The 17,481-nt window shown below is 34.9% G+C and overlaps 2 protein-coding genes across 3 annotated transcripts in view; both read right to left on the minus strand.

The window, feature by feature from the left end:
• Positions 1–1,375: 1,375 nt before the first annotated feature.
• LOC121412529 (metabotropic glutamate receptor 1-like) lies at positions 1,376–4,041 on the minus strand. The gene has a single exon (XM_041605320.1). The coding sequence runs from the start codon at positions 3,638–3,640 to the stop codon at positions 2,942–2,944; it is 699 nt and encodes a 232-aa protein (XP_041461254.1). The 5' UTR covers positions 3,641–4,041; the 3' UTR covers positions 1,376–2,941.
• Positions 4,042–8,071: 4,030 nt separating this feature from the next.
• LOC121413300 (proteasome assembly chaperone 1-like) overlaps positions 8,072–17,481 on the minus strand; it is a 34,754-nt gene continuing 25,344 nt past the window's right edge. Inside the window, exons 6-7 of one of the 2 annotated variants that reach the window (XM_041606076.1) lie at positions 10,844–11,004; positions 8,072–10,313 (exon numbers count right to left, since the gene is read on the minus strand). In XM_041606076.1, the coding sequence (XP_041462010.1) occupies positions 10,185–10,313; positions 10,844–11,004 (290 nt within the window). In that variant the 3' untranslated portion in view covers positions 8,072–10,184. The remainder of the gene's footprint in view (positions 10,314–10,843; positions 11,005–17,481) is intronic. The other variant, XM_041606077.1, reaches the window with a different exon arrangement.

The raw sequence follows: 17,481 nt of genomic DNA on the forward strand, positions 1-17,481 counted from the left end.
CTTTTAGGAGTGTCGCGAGTGAAGGTATAAATAACATACGGTTTTATTGATGAGGCTTCGGTAGAAATGGGTTTAACGTAGATTTGAAATTGCAATTATTTCATTAGACTATGATATCGTTTAAATTAAGAAACTACTTCACCTTTATCCGACCCTAGCTTGAACTGCGATTAGTGTATGTTATTTTATAGTGGATATATCTAATTCACTGGCTCTATCCTTCAATCTCTTTCAATTTTGGTTGGTTGGTTTATCAGTCGATTGAACGATTAATCAATAATTAGTTGATTAGTTGATTGATTATTTGATTGCTTGATTGCTTGCTTGCTTGATTGGTTGGTTGGATGGATGGTTGGTTGGTTGGTTGAGTTGGTTGGTTGGTTGGTTGAGTTGGTTGGGTTGGGTTGGTTGGTTGCTTGCTTGCTTGCTTGCTGGCTTGCTTGATTGGTTGGTTGATTGATTGACTGATTGATTTATTGATTTTGTTGGTTGGTTGATTGAGTGTAATAATGTATTGATAAACTTCATTCATATGGATGAAGACATTGTTTCATAACACAATAATCTAAATGAAAAGAATGTACGCGTTAAAGTAGCGTTTGGGAGTCGAATGACCTCAGGAATTACGATGATTATGAGATTCTGCAATGCATGGATTGATTCTAAATGTTCGAAATAGTCCTGGATCAAAATGAAAGTTGTCAGGCAAAGTGGGGATGGGTCATGGTGAACTGTAATCGGATAATATACAGGAAAGAGGATTGTTAGTCCTTTTCCTGTTAGAATTTCCCTAGGAATGTCTGATTGGATTTGAGCAATTCATTTTCTACAAATATAAATAGCGTAACATTTTGATCGATACACAATTCAATGTAATATTGCGGTTGGTTGTTCCCATTCTTACGAAGAGCAATTACAATATCCGGCTATATTCGTGAATATTCTCTTTCACAGCGCATGTGCACTTAGTTTGCAGAAATATATCATACAAATTATAATTATGTTCCCTGTATTTGCTACAATGCATAACCTAATCTTGAATTTAATAACTGTGTTTTGGTGTTTTGTGACCTTTTTATAAATAAAATCATATTGTGAAATGTCGTTTGACTTTCCTATAACAGTATAAGATCAATTCTTATCTAAATGTTCTCTCTCGATAATGATTTATATGTCACTTATGCATCATAGTGTGATGCGCAAAAAAAAATAAATAAATAGGGTGCATCATGCAAATTTCTAAAAAAGCTGCAAGTTAGCAAAGCAAGCCATCCGACCTTCCAAATTAAAAATAGATAATTTGCAATAGATTTTTGACATAATATTGATCCATCACCGTTCCTTTTCTTTTTTCCCCCTTTTTTTATGAAAATCTGGGGCCCATGACCCCAAAGCTCCCCTCTTCTCCCCCATCTGTGACGTCAGCAATGTCACCTGTTTTACTGTATGTCAGCAATGTCCTGGTGACCTGTTTTACTGTCTCTGAAATATCCTAATGTTAGCAAGTATAAGTAAAACATCGAATGTAATATGAATGAAGTGAGTTATAGATTTGACCCAACATATTCCTGAATCCTATTTTATCAAACATTAATTGGAAAAGTACACATGAACCGATAAACTGCGTGTTTATGCGGCATGAATTTCATACATATTTTATATAATGTGTGCAGGGTTTTTTTTATCTTTACTTCTCAAAATTAAGAGAGTTTAATGTCGGATGCTTTATCCAACACTTGTCTTAGCTAATTAAAAATCAAGGACAGTTGTCATAATTATCTGATAACGTGTCGGACAAAAAAATGTTGGTGGACTGCACCCTCTACCTATTTCAAGTGCGCTGTTCAAATTATCCATCATTGCCTGCTTACAAATTTAAGGGTTAGTATAAGGACACATATTATCAGCAGACATCATTTTTTATTATGTTTATCATTTATGTTTAGTCGCCATAGCAACTCACATTCCGCACACCTGTCATTAGGTAAAGAGAATAATGATATTGATAAACGGATGTATAGGGGAGGTGAATGTTGGTCCAATGCTTATTAATTTATTGATTATGAGAAAGTGCTACAGATCTGTGTGTCAAGATTGATGTGAAGGTCAAGGGAATATCAAGGTTGAGCGAGAGGGACGGAGATGGTAGTTGCACATTGGAGAGAGAAAGAGGGGCAGGATTTCATCTGTTGATTAGTATCCTATTAAGGATCTATTCAAATAAACAAATGTGAGATTTATGGATTGAGGTGATTTGAATATTATAGACAGCATTAAAGGGGTGGTACCATCAATTCTTAGAGCCCTTCTATCACTCCCTTCCACCCACTATCACCAAACACACCAATATCACCATTCAGTTGTCTGGTAGCTTTTAGTGTCTTGGTTGTTATGAAGGGAGCGCCGGGTGACAAGTAACAGGTGATTCACAAAGTACTATATTTATCTCTCATGCTTTCCTATAATTGTCATGGTTTTCTTGGTTAGCGTTGAAAGCAGGTGAGCATAACTATTACCACTGTCAATGGTATAAATGCATTTACAAAATAATATCACTGGGAAATAAATCATCACGAGCTTGAAAGTTATAGGGGTTGTTTTTAGGAACCTCACAGTGATTTTAAAACAGAACAACAATTTAAGAAAATGTTTTACCTCCTCCTTCATCCTTCCCATTCCACCCTATCTCTCACCAGCCCCCCCCCCCCCCTCTTTCTCTTTCTCCCTACTTTATATCTGAATTGATCAAATAGTTTTCATTTAGACAGGACTATCACTAAATTAATGAATCCTTTTCTTTGATACATTTGAAATAATGAAAAAAAAATTATGTAATTAAATGGGGATGTGCGTTGCATGAGTTGAATATTATTTTGGGAAATATTTTAGAAGATTTCTTGAAATAAAAGAAGAAGGGTATTTACGATTGCAAAAAAAATGTTTACTTACCTATTGTATGCACCACAGAAACGTATGTCCAGTTATATCTCAGTACAATATCCACCATAGCTTGTGCTTGTAGTGTATCAGATGGACAAACTCTTAAGAAGTATTCGTAGAGCGTCTTATCACTGAGGTCACGACTGGTTGCAGAGTAGGCTACCTGTGGTATATTGAAGAGCTGAAGTAGATTTTGGACCTGGATCGCTACTTCACTAGATCCTGGTCCTATCACTGCTGTGATTTGTTTCCTAGAGACATCTTGAGACCCACTGCATTCTGGATTGGTAGCTTTCTTACTCGACCTCTCAGACTCTAGATTATCACTTATAAATTGAAGACTCTGCTCAAGGGCTACGGATGAATACCAACAAGAATCTCTGATCTCACAGCCTAAAGTCACTTCAGGAAGGATTGCCGGGTCTTTGTTGATCTTCTCTAAGGTATGAAGCATGACTTCAACTCGATGGATCCCATACTGTTCCCGTACCCTACCACACTGTCGTGCTGTAGCTTCCACCTCGGTAGGTGGTGGAGCGTGAACCGAAAACAAAGTTCCAATTATCAAATCTCCATCCATACGAAGAACTTCCCTATCGCTCCTCGACACCCCACTTGATGTCGAGATCAAAGAACATATCGTGATCGAAGCAATTAAACTCAGATTTATCCATCGATATACTCTGAAGGTAAATTCCATGTCGTTGTTAGATGATACAAATCCAATAGATAGAGGGTGATCAAGAATTCAGTCTTGGCTTATATTGTAAGAGCATTTTCATTTATTGGAGGGAAGAAAGCATACAATGACAAACATTTCATTACAAAGGCGTTTTATTGTCATGTCGACAGGTGTCTTTTTGTAAGCCCGTGATCAGTAATTTCCACATCCAGCATTCGACGAATGAGCTATACTTTTTATAACCTTAACAATGTTGGGAATTATAATCCTTAACAAGCAGACAGATATTACAATCAAGAAAACTTTTATCCTTACTTTGGGGAAGGTGAAACTACTGGCCCATCCGATTCCTTGGTGCGCTGCAGAGTAGTCGAGTTAGGGTGCGAGCAATAGTTCGCTTCTTCTGTCGTCTGCTAAATGAGAAGACAGACGATTTTGATTGGCTGCTTGAGTACGAACGACTTGCGGTGACATGAAAATAAGAAAAGTGAAATGAAAGCTGTCTTATCTAACACTAGAGAGGGCGACATCGTGCGTGAATATCCAGAGTCAATTGTAAATGGTAATGATATCATTACATCAATCAGACAAAGCGACGTAGATGCCTAGTATGATAAAATTAATACAGTCGGCACGACGGGGTAGGGGAGACACCGCCCTCCTGATTTTCAAAGTGACTGAATAAGAGAACAAGTTTCAATAACAAAAATTGTTGATAGGAGAATGCCGAGTCGTGGGGGGGGGGGGGGGTAAAAATTAGATCCATTGGCTGAAGTGTCTCCATATTGTAATAAGAAAATGAAATTAAGTAAAAATATATCTTGTCACGCATCAGAAGTTTGAAGACATTGATAAAAATGGTTACGCATTTCATGATAACTACGCTCTACATTAAAACTTAATTTCAAGTATGAGGATGATTAGGAACGAACTAAATAATTGCTTTATTTATTCATAAATTATTATCAGGAGCGTATCAAAATGGAAAATCAATATTTTGACCAAAATCCATCGTCGCACGTTGACTATGAAATACATTCGTCTATTACCATGCCATCGCTTCAAAGTAACTTACTTCCATTTCGGGGGGGGGGGGGCTTTTAATTCAACTCTTCCTGATTATTATAAAGAAATGATTATAAAATAATTATAAATTGCACACTGTCTTGATGGCAAAGTATACAATTCAATCGCTGCGCTCCGTGAAAGTAACTGACTTATCAAAAAAATCCCCACTATGATCTTAAATGCCCCCCCCCCCTTCCTAGTCTACAAATGTAGACCCACATCTGCAGTGTGTGTACCTCAGCTGATTCAACGAGTCTGCATAGCAGACTATGTCTATCTGAAATGGCTCGCTTCGCTCGCCCTTTCAGGCTGGTTTGCTTCGCAAACCAGTAGCAGATCCTACCTCACGAGCCATTCAGAGTCTGCATAGCAGACTACCCCCTTCCCGAACCTCAACCGCCGTATTAGATATTTAAAGTGCCACATTATTTTCATAAGTGAAATTAGCCGGGGGGCCTTAATTTCCTAATTTTTCTTTTTAGATCACACACCTCTCTTCGTGGATCCATCATTAGACAAAATAGAGACCTGCATGGATAAACCGCTCGTTATGGAGATTTCTTTCATGTATTTCCTCCTTCCTTTTCCTCTTTCTTTAGTTTTTTTTTGTGGCGGTTGCCCCTTCTCCCTGTTTATTTTCTTAGATTATTTTTCTTTTTTCAATTTTCCTCGAAGTTCATAACCTGGAGCATATACGATCAGGTGCTAGATAATTTTTAAGTTTGAAAATGGGAGTAACTTAATTCGCTCTTATCATTACATTCAGACAGTCAACTCTCTTGAATAGCTCAACTCTATTATACTTGCAAAACATTACGTAAATCCGTTCTGAACAACTTGTATTCTTTTTTAATGAATGGGAATTGGGATGAATAAAAATAACATCTCCAATTAGACATTTTATTAATTATCTTAAGCAATCTTAGTATTTTTAAGAATTATTTTTGTATCCATGATGTTGTAATTGAACTATAATCTTTTATATGTATTTGTATTACTTGGTTAAAATGTCATCGATATGTTTTGTACTTCGTTTTATATATCTAGGATGCCAACTTGTATGGGTTTTCCTAAACCTTGTTTGGCAACCCGAGACATGTAAATATTTTATTTTTCTGTCTGAATAAATCAAATCAAAATCAAATCAAATCAAACATAATACAGTAGTATTGGGCTGTATCAATGAACCATCGCAGTTCTTTCGTCAATGTATGGCCTCGTTCTTCTTAGCATGACAAAGTTTCAAATTTATTTAGACTTGACATTATCTATTTAGCCTTCCCAGGACAAGTGTTTATCTATTACAACGTCACAATACTTGCATTCATCGACAATGGCTGACCATTTAATATATGAAAGAAAACATCTTTAAATGATTTTAGTCTGCGTCTTGTAACTAACAACACAACAACAACTAATCGAATTGATTGATTTCACAATAATGGTGTTATGAAACAATTTTTTTTAATACCATGAATACATTCAGCATTATTAAAAGATTGTAAAGAAATAATTCTTTGAATGATTTTTATGACATAAGAATACACAGTTTATTTTAAATACGATGGAAAGAAAGGGGGATGCATTTGAACTTTTTCGCTTGCTGCAAGAAAAGTAACATTTTCCCTTTCTCAAATGAAGACATAAATGTGTATTTTAGGCTAATGATAGTTAAAGTGCACCGAGGGCAAAAGAAAGATTTCTCTGTCATTCATATTTCTGAAGCCGAGTGCATAGCAATGAGATGGATGGAGCAGCTATCTTCCTAATCTCACTCGAGGAAATAGAGTTTGTTCAAAAACTGTTCCATTTCCCTACTGACAGCCTGCGAGTGATTCATTACAGAGTGCCTAATGTATAATGGCAGTCAGTATCAGTCATTCCATTCATCCAGATCGCGGCTAAAAAGCTTTAAAAAATGGATAGTCAACATGAATACCCCATATACGTTTGGTGGCTTGTTAAGAAGATGTGTAAAAATGACGCGGTTTCCTTCTCCCAATCTTTGTTTCCTACCTTAATTCCATTTTTTACTGAACAAAATATGTTAAAAGAATGTAGAGTATGACACCAAAGAAACCGTATTCATTAATCTAAAATCTGATTACTTCAATTTCAGGCTCATATTCCCTTTCCTTTTAAATCTTCTATAAGCGGTTTCTAATTTCTACTCATAAAAGGAAGAAAAAACAACAACGAAATACATAACTATAGCCTGCTTTCGAATAATGCATATCAAACCATATCTTGTCTGTATTATTCTAACATCTTGACATTTCAGAGCTGTTTGTTTATGCTTAATTGGATGTATCAATGGTTGAGAATTAGTTTTGATTTTCGCCCTATACATACAGGATCTCTCTCTTTTTCTCATAAGCGAACTTCCGACTATTCATCATTTTAATCGCGATGACGGGGGTTTCCTTTCGATTTTACCATTGTCAATTTGCTCTGTATGCCTTTATAATTGATCAGAGAATATACTTCAAGGATGCATTGATAAAAAAATTATTTTATTAATGAGAACGCATTAGTAATCGACGTTCATCATGTTTTCCCCCGTTTTGAGCACTTAAGGGGTAACTATCCCTTTTTAACGATAAGAATAAAACGACTTGATGAGAACATATTGCGAAATATAATAGAATATGGCATTTCCTGTATCTGAGGATTGTCGATATTGTTCGAGAACTTTCTGTTTTCACTTCAAATAGAAAGTGTTATTCTTCAGAATATTCAGATAAATTATCTTTAGTTAAGGCAAAATTGGTTGAGTTTATCGAGATAGACTCATCTCTTTCTCAGTCAGGGCCAACATCAAATATTACACCCTCCACTTGCCCACAGTCTATCTTCATTTTAAGTGAATGGCATTAGACTAATTCCGCCTATAAACATTTCGTCTAATAGCCATTTGGTACAATAATCACTTCATCTAATCACCAGTTCATCTATGACCACTTCGTCTTTCCAGTTGGTCTAATATCCATTTCATTTTTAATCAATTCGCCTAATAAACACTAAATCAAATTAGGCTAAATGGAATATGAACTAAATGGCTATTGGACAAACTGATTATTAGACACAATGTTCAGTGGACGAAGACCAATTTAAAAGAAACCCCTATTCTCGACCTATCTCCCCTCGATTTTACCAATCATGCCAATTCTCTCTCCCTATTCTGAGTACTTTGAGAACCTATTCATAAATTATCTCATAACCTCCATCTCTCTCTCTCTTTCTAGCCCCCCCCCCCTTCCACAATTGCTCTGGGAATGCTACAAAATTTTGTGTACAAATTAATACCTTAATCTCCACCTCTTTTCTAATCTCTCCTTTAAATGAAGACATCTTTAACAAAACAAATCAAATAATTTACACTTCAAGCAAAGTCTATTTAATTCCCAATTCAGAAACATAATTGCAACAACAATTAATTATAAACATAACAAGATGTGTTTTTTTCTCTGTTGATTCATGCCCTTTACTACACTAATACAATTCATAATTCATTTTTATGACTGTATTTGCACAGTAGCAGTAATTTCATGGACTTTAATTTCAAGATTTTGAATGAGTTTATAACATATTCAATTTCCAATCAAGAGGAACATTTTCTTCATGTTCACAACGAGATCTTAACATATTACAAAGAAAATTAGGAGAAAGCAAGAAATTTTGAGATGAATGTTTATGTGCATAAAGTTGAATTTCTAAATGATTATAATATTTCTTTAATTATTAGTGACAGAGGGAAACACAGTCGACTTTTCTATTCAAAGTACTGTTACAACCAAACAAGTTAGAATTTGTTTACCAACTATTTCAGCACCTCCTAGAAAAATCTACAAAACATTTTCATAATGGCGGATAGAAAATCAGATTGTAAGTTTGGGGAAAAAAACGCAAATATTGTTTGGAAATCATTTCAGTACAGCATCAAACCATTGATACAATTATATCTCAGCAACCATTATCTTCACAGCACTTTTTTTCATAAAATAATACTTGTTTCATAGTAATATAAAGACATTTCCTACATTAATCCTTTCAATTTGTACAATTAAAAAGCAAGACCACACAGTGAAATAAAGTAAAAGGAGAAAACCCATGAAAAGTTAAGATCAGGACCCTATCTTTGAAGTGTTGCGACAGATGCAATCAATTACAACTATGGACAGCCAGCAACGGCAACATCCAAAATAGAAGTTTGTTCAAAATATCTTCTAGATACGATGTATATTCAGACATCCATCGCTCTCTTGAAAATTTAGCGTGCTCTGCTTTAACAAAGGATATTGGGCAAATTTAGAAAAAAATGACAATGATGGATTTTGATATACATGTAGTTGAGGTAAGTCAGATAAATAATAACACTTTGTAAGATGGGACCCAGGGCCCCCTTAATGTTCATTTTACCCTTGTGATAGTAATCAGATAGAAATCATGATGATGCAATCTATTTTATATATGATTTCTAGATAAGCTTTAGTAGTACCTTCTGAATATGAGCAGAAATTCTGCAATTTTCTCATTTCCAGGACATGAAATGCAATCTACATGTACCACATTGGTTTAAAGAGAGCAGTACATGTACAAATGTCCCTGTAATTCTTAAATGACAGAAGTTTTGAATCAAACACAAAGTATGCGTCTACTGAAGTAACATTACCTTATTACAGTACATGTTAGTGAATGTTACGTCAACTCGCAAGAGTACACATTTTTACTTCATACATTAGGCCAAAGTTACAAATCTATAAAGAACATAGCTCTCTTTAATTTTCGTACAATGTAGTGTAACAAACCGGGGATTGAATTAGAAGTATTACTGCAAGCAATTGCCAGCTCAAAGCATAGTGGAATCCCCAAATACATTAATTTAAGCTTGAATTGTAGAAACTCCTCTACAGCTTATACTTGAAGGAGGCTTAATTTATACAATTTAATATCACAAACAATAGAATTAATGATCTAGCAAAATCAATGATTTCAAGCAAATATTTCCAGTTTTAAATGACGTTATGAGTCAACATAATCCTGTACACACACCCTGAAGGTTGACAGCAATGGAATATCAAAGATACAATAGGATTACCCGCATTCTGCATTGTCTACTGACATCAGATGGTACATGCCTTTAATCAGTAGTCAATAAGGAACTTTTTACAGAAAACAGAAATTATATCCAATGAAAGCAAGAAAAGTGTGCAGCTCTAACCTCTTCAGATGGCCCTCTTATCACAATGGAAGCAGGAGAACCCCTGCAGTTGAAGGGGGGGGGGGGGGGGGGGGACCTTTCTTTGTTTGCTTCTTCCTAGTCACATTTTTTTATTGAAATGTGAAACAATTTATAGTAAGATTTTATTTATTATACATAACTTATTGATTACACTCCCTTTCGCATGTATAAATTTTTCTGTGAGTAATCAGGGAGTATTTGCATGCAGTATATAACACATTGATGCACATGTTAGATCATGCCAGAAGATTTTTACATACATGTACATGTTGTGTAGCAATGGTGTAGTGTACAGCACCAATCATCATGTGTAAAGTGAACGGTGTCTTTCATAAAAGACGTCAACTGCTTCTGCTCAGCTTCAAGTTGTTGAGATACATCCTGAAAGGTGTAAAAGAATAAGACCGATTAACTCATTGCCTACTGGAACCAGATGATCCCTGTACAAAGTCTATGGATATTATAGAATTCAGTAGTCAACAGGTTAACCCATTACGTATTGGAACCAAGTGGTACCTGTACTAGATCTATTGGAACTACAGAAATCTGTAGTCAAAAGGTTAACCCATTGTCTACTGGAAACAGATGATCCCTGAACAAAGCCTCTGGGAATTACAGAATTCAGTAGTCCACTGGTTAAACAATTGACAGTGAATTGAAGAAATAACCCAAATGACCTTCATTTTGTAGTGAAACCCCTTTTTCCTTTTTTTTTTGCTTTTCAAATTTCTCAGAAACAATGACTTCTATTTTGTAGTGATAAGCTTTTTTTTTTTTTGCGCTTTTCAAATATTAATGAGCATGCGACCCCCACTAGGGCCCTGCATGTGTGTAATCTATCTTAGAGAAAGGGTGTACATGTATGCATTAGATTTAGCTAAAATATAAAAGTAAATAAGAAAATTGTTTACCTTTATGTATGGTTGAAGAATAGAGCATGATAATAGAGGCATGAAGGATGCTATGAGAAGAGCTAATGGCTCCCTATCAGATATGAATGTGACGTAGAGAACACCTGGTAATCGCTTCACTTCACAATAAGTAAGAACTATGGAGAACAATAGAAACACACCTATTAAACATATTTCATAAATTGTATAAGGGATACACAAAGTAAAATATTAAATCTAATTTTATTCTACAGAACAGCAACTTAATGAATGATAAATTGATAATTGTAATCCTCAGATATAAAAAGTGTTTCTAAGCCAATCAACACCAACAATCTCAATAACATTGACAATGAATTACAACCTCAAAAAAGTGGCACCGTGTCCAAAGATATGTACTGCTACATGTACTAGTAACAAACGAAAAAAGAGAAAAACATTTCAGAGTCGCACAGTTCAATTCACAGAGGTGGTTGGAAATTATACAGATTTCATTTTCAAAATCTAATTTCAAATGAGCTTATTTGGAAAAGTACATGTATATAAGAAAGAAGCAAAAAATAAAGACAAAAGAAAACAACAATATACTCACAATCCAATCTTTTTCACTTTTTTCATACACGTTTGCTGTGAAACTGACAAGTACATCGATGGAAGGCAGTGACACATGTAATGTTCTACAAACATCAACATTACCCTCATTTTTGTAATCCCTTACTAATTATAATTTTTAAACAGATCAAACGCAAATATCAATAATCTTTCTGAATTGCTTGTGGCATTCAATCGGCATGCATGGGGTGTACAGCAACAATACTGTTTTACTGCAGCCAGGCTATAGTTGAAAATGATGGATTCAAGCAGCTTATACAGATAATCCATTTCTCTTATTTGACCTATGCTCATGGCATAAGTGGTTTTTTGGCTTAGGAAAGTCAAAATGAGAAATGCACAGGTGCTTAAATGGCCCATTCACACAAGCTAGATTTAACGTGATACACAAAACAAACATGTATTAGTATCATTACCATTATAATTATTTACCAATATAATGCAATGATACAATGTAATCATTCTATATATTATATTTCAAAATAGTCATTATTACTATCATTGTTATTATTCATTGTTTGCTTTTTACATTGACCATGTCTATGTTATGCTATACTATTGCAAATGGAATTATCATTTACATGTAAAACTTTAATACATGAGGCTTCAGGAAAACACAAGTTGTGGTAAAAACTTGTTTTTTCAATATGTTTTGACCATCTTGAGTTAATCCCATTGCAAATTGAGAACATAATTCAATTTCCCCATGGTTTGGGTCTTGCATTCCCCTTTTAATGGTTCATTATCATGTTTTGAAGCAAACCATACTGACTATGTCACATATCTCCCTGAAAATTCTGATAGTGTGAAGTCCCCAAGTACAGGTGCTTGTACTTGGAGAATTCCTTGGCAGTTGACTTTATATGATGGATGACTTCGATGATAAAACTGAGCTAAAAACAGTCCCATGTGAACACTTTCATCCATTATTCATATTATTTGAACAGAGTTATAAAGCAAGATGGACACCGTTCTCACTACGTTTCTAACACTATACTGGAAACTAGTTGAACACGTAGTGAGAACAGTCAAAGTGATCTTCCAAATCAGTTTGGAAAACCACCTCGCAATGTACATATAGTTTTCAAGATCGCTTCGCCTCGGTAAACTGAATTTAGCACAAGTGAGGACACAACCATTCTTCATGAAGCGATCTTCGCACATTTTGAGCGTGCTACTCCACATGACAGGTGTAGAATGCCTACGCTGCGGTTTCGAATTTTGCGTAAAACATGTCATCCCACTGAGAGCGTTTCCATAGCAACAAGATTCTTTACGTGAAGTGATTTTGAAAACCACTTTCGTGTGATCAAGAGGGAACGCTAGCAAAGCGATTTTCCAAACTGGTTTCCTGAACCAGTTTTCAGTACTTAAACTAGTTTTAGAAAGTGTAATGAGAACGGCCTCAAAGATAGAGGGACAGGTTAGAGCTGAACAATCAGTAATTATGTACATGTGTGTATGAATTAAAAAATATAAATTATTTATCTCTCATCCCTATAAAATACATGTACATACTACACATGATCTCATGTCCAGGGGTGGTATTCGAGATCAATTTTATCACAGCTGAAATAAAATATTTCATCTCTGTTAAAGTCAGTGAGATACATGTATGTAAAAATACTCTTAAAATTACTTCAAATTAGTACCAATATTCTGAAAATAATTTTATCTTCATTGTATCTTTATAAGACACATGCCTATTTTTGAAGCAATATCTAATGAGAAAATGCTTTTTTATAGCACTCTCCTCTCATGCACTTATATGCCAGCATGTCTTTACCAAGATTTCTTTTAAAACTGACAATACTTTCATCTTTTCCTTGACGTCAATATCACACATTAAAATTTAATTACATAGGGTACATATTCTGCAAAAATCTCAAAATCATTCTTTTTTTTTTTTTTTTGGGGGGGGGACCAAAATTGACAGAAGCTAGAATCCAAGGCAGTATACATGTACAAGTAGTTTGGGGTAATTGTGCCCACCATACCCCCAAAGTTACTTCATGTATTTTATATCATCATGAGCCCATCTCTCTTCCATAATTCATAAATTATAAGAATAATATTCTTGCTATCATCAAACACAAGAGGGAGCTCTTCCATCTATGGCTCTGACCACATTCATTTCAAGTACTATATACATGTAGGAGTGGGCTATAAATGGGTGATTTTTTATTTTACTGCGGCAACTGTTTTCTTTGCGTACCTTATCTCAATATGAAATGGCAATATTTTTTGTCTCAGGTCGGAGAAAAAATGTGCGGGGCCAAAAATCCAAAGAGGTTGCCAAAAAAACCCAAATCACATTTTTTTACCACTACTTCTTTATTTGGTGATCTTTATTTCTAGTTTTGGTGTCTATTCATATGCTTTTTGGGGCAGCCAATTTGATTTTCCTATTAAAAATAAGTACTTTTAAACCATTATTTTGTAGAGTTAAAAGGTGATTTTACTTCAATTTACCAATATTTATAGCCCTTTTTCAGCCAAAAATTAGGTTACATCGTCAGGTGGTTCTTGGATATTAGACAATACCACTTGAACAGTAGCAAGCAGCTTCATATAACTATATTGCTTTTATTCCTCTAATTTGGGGTTTACGGATATATTGCGAAATATATCTTATCAAATAAAAGAAAATGTCATTTATCCATTGGGGCTATACAGTATACAATGTACTGTACATAGTATGCACTGACCACCATGACTATAATAAGGCCTGTATATAAATTATAGTGTCACAGAAATAAGCTCCTGAGGTTAAGAATTAGATTGTAAATTGATTGCTTGTCAGCTGATGTAACATGATGTAACCTGATAAATTGCACATTAACATCACATATCATAAATATGTATGCACATCACATTTTTAGCTATATCTTCTTCATTTGGATTTTTTTTCTTACCTGGTTGTGATGTCTAACCCTATGTTTATGGGGTCAGGTAACTGCCATGGCAATACTGATCAACAGCCAATCAGAATCAAGGATTCAATGAAAGTTACCATTGGATGGCAAAGTTATGGTGACTTTCCATCAGGGCCCTGAATAGCTACAGTATAAATGTGGGGTTGACTGTATTGATATTTATCTGAAGTTCTCCTCCCTGAATTAGCATATTTCACAATATGTCTTCAATTTCTGAAACAAAAACTAACTTCATATTCTGAGTCATCTAATCCCAAACCAATAAAGAGATCATTTCTATGACACGAGATACATGTACAGGCTTTGTATCATGATGGTCAATGTATGGACATACATGCATACACAGTACCCAGTACATTGTATAGTGTATACTGTATAGCCCCTATGGATAAATGACATTTTTTTATTCATTTTGAAAATATCTGTAAAACCAAAAGTAGAGGAATTAAAGCAAAATAGATATATTAAACTACTTGCTATTGTTTAACATGTATCCAAGAACCACAAGACAATGAAACCTACTTTTTGGCTGAATACAGGCTCTCAAATTTATAAATTTACATAAAATCACAATGGTTTAAAAGTACTAATTTTAGGAAAAACAAATTGCCTGCCCCAAAAAGCATATGAATATACACCAAAACCAGACAAAATAAAGAAGCTGTGGCAAAAAATATGATTTTGGGGGGGTTTTGTATCATTCAAATAAAAACGGGTAGTGGCCCATGCCAGTCCTACATTGTATATAATAGTCATGACTAATTCAAGACCTCATTAATTTTGAAGATATGAGCCCTTCGATTGTCGTGTCACTCATATTTGAAAATGACAAGCTGGCTTCGCATCATAATTTTCGTTGAGCAGGAAAGAGAGGTTAAATTGGGCGGGCCCTTTTTCGAAATGTTCTGTTTTTTTTGTAAATCCCTCATTATTCATATTTAAATGAAAGAAAACATGGACGCAACCATGTTTTGGACTAATCACATATAAAAACGCTGATTCTGGCCTGAAAAGTGGAAGCATAAACACACCCTTAGACTGATATCATTTCTGACCACTGTGTAACACATCATATGTTCCCATTGCATAAAAGTTAATTAATACAGTATTATGGTATATTTGTCATCCGATGGTAACTGCCATGGTAACAATGCTCAACAGCCAATCAAAATCATGGATTTCATGAAAGAAACCACTAGATAGCTAAGTTAAACTTTTATGCACAGGTACCCTGGCTGGTGCTCCAAAGATGTTTGCATGTACAAAAAACATGCATTTTAACAGGGAATCATTTTCTTTGTATTGCATCAAAATTCGACATTTTTCAAAGAGATGCTCCAGGCTGAAGATATACACAACAAAAACAGTAAGTCCCCCCTAAATCAAATTGCTGTAACTTTTGAATGGAATTATTTTGAGATATGATATTTCGTAGGTAGTTTTCTACACTCATTAAGCAACTTCTGGGGAAATATGAGATTGATCGGTGGAGTCATGCATGAGTAATCAAAGATTGAATTAAAAATAACCATTTTAGAAAGTCACAAGAGTCGTGTTTCACATTGTGCAAATACAAAATTGGACAAAAGTTGATTTTAGGCGAGTTTTATGGTGTTATACTGTTTTACTATCCATAATATCATAGCCACTCCACACACAATTTTGATATCGTATGTTCATGGTTGAGTGAGCACACTGTATTGCAGGGGCTGCGGAAAAGGGGGGGGGGGTTCAGCCCCCCCTCACTTTTTTCAAAAAGCATGTAAAAAATGTAAAAATGACCATACGATTGTGATATTTTGCATGGTCAGCCCCCACCCTCACACTTTTGGCTCAGCCCCCCCCCCCCCACTTTGATGAAAACCATTCCACTGCCCCTGTATTGTGACGTATCATCATAGGGGTTTATGGTAGTATCCTCTACAACTTGTTACATCATGTTAAAATCTGAAAATGTTGGTGGCTCCCCCGATTTATGCTCCTCCCCCATTTTAAAATTCTGGATTCACCACTGATTTGCCCATAAATTAAACTGATCATGAGAGTTTGTTACGAAAATACATTCATGCCATATACTGTAAAGAGTATATATTCCTAAGTTTTCGAATGTGCTCGCTCAACCATCAAAATGTTTAAAGTTCGGAAAGTGTGTGGTGAGAGAAATGATGGATGATAAAAAATGAAACCGAATTGGCTCTCAATATTCTCTTTAAAATGAGTCTGTGACATTGAAAATACCAATTTTCCCACTTTGATGCGTGCTCACTCATCCATTAATGAAGATATCGATTTCATTTTTGCACAGAATTCTGCCCATAGGTTGATAAACATTACTGCCACATTGCTACAGACAGCCTTGAAAAAAAGTTCCACCATATTGAATAAGGGGATAGTTATTCTTAAACATATGCACCCATAATGTACACAAGTCTATGAGAGAAGAAGTCAAAATTTTCACAAATATGAAATGAGGGTTTGTTTCATGGATGGTTTTTGTTACTTTGTTACAACAGTTATTTCATGAAACTTCGCACATGGCTTCGGAATAACACTATCCAAAAGGCGCGCGCACCAAAATAACCATTCAACATGGTAAAGAGTGGGGCCAAGGCCTTGAACTTTCTTCTCATTTGCATAATTTTTTAATATTGTGTGCTCACTGATGCATTAAACATCAGGATTTTCATAAAAATCAAATGAACTATGCAAGGAGGTTTGTGACAGATATCCAGTTACAAATTGCATTTTTTCCAATAATGTTAAACAGAGCTAATCACATTCCACATGTTCATTCAAGCGTGAATGTTTAATCAAACTCCTTTGAATCATTGAAGCATGTTAAATGGTCGTGAACATAACGAAAAAGTTGAGAAAAGATCATTTTAGTTACCAAAATGAAACAATACTTGCCTATGATATTTGAAAATCATGTTTTGTTTTCAATAATTGTTCATTGAACCATGAAAGGATGAATAGTGTTGAAGATACTCTTTACAAAAATAGCTGTCATCATATTCTTTCATTCTTATTGATGTAAATGTGTAAAAATCAAATTATAGCAAATATGGACTTGTGTTTAATTCAACCGTGAAATTTAGCCAGAAAAGTTGT

This window comes from Lytechinus variegatus, chromosome 4 (genome assembly GCF_018143015.1).
Source record: "Lytechinus variegatus isolate NC3 chromosome 4, Lvar_3.0, whole genome shotgun sequence".
NCBI classification, from domain to species: domain Eukaryota; kingdom Metazoa; phylum Echinodermata; class Echinoidea; order Temnopleuroida; family Toxopneustidae; genus Lytechinus; species Lytechinus variegatus.

What these genes read in the sequence shown, in the direction of transcription:
- LOC121412529 (XM_041605320.1), bottom strand. Translation starts at nt 3,640, where the DNA reads ATGGAATTTACCTTCAGAGTATATCGATGGATAAATCTGAGTTTAATT.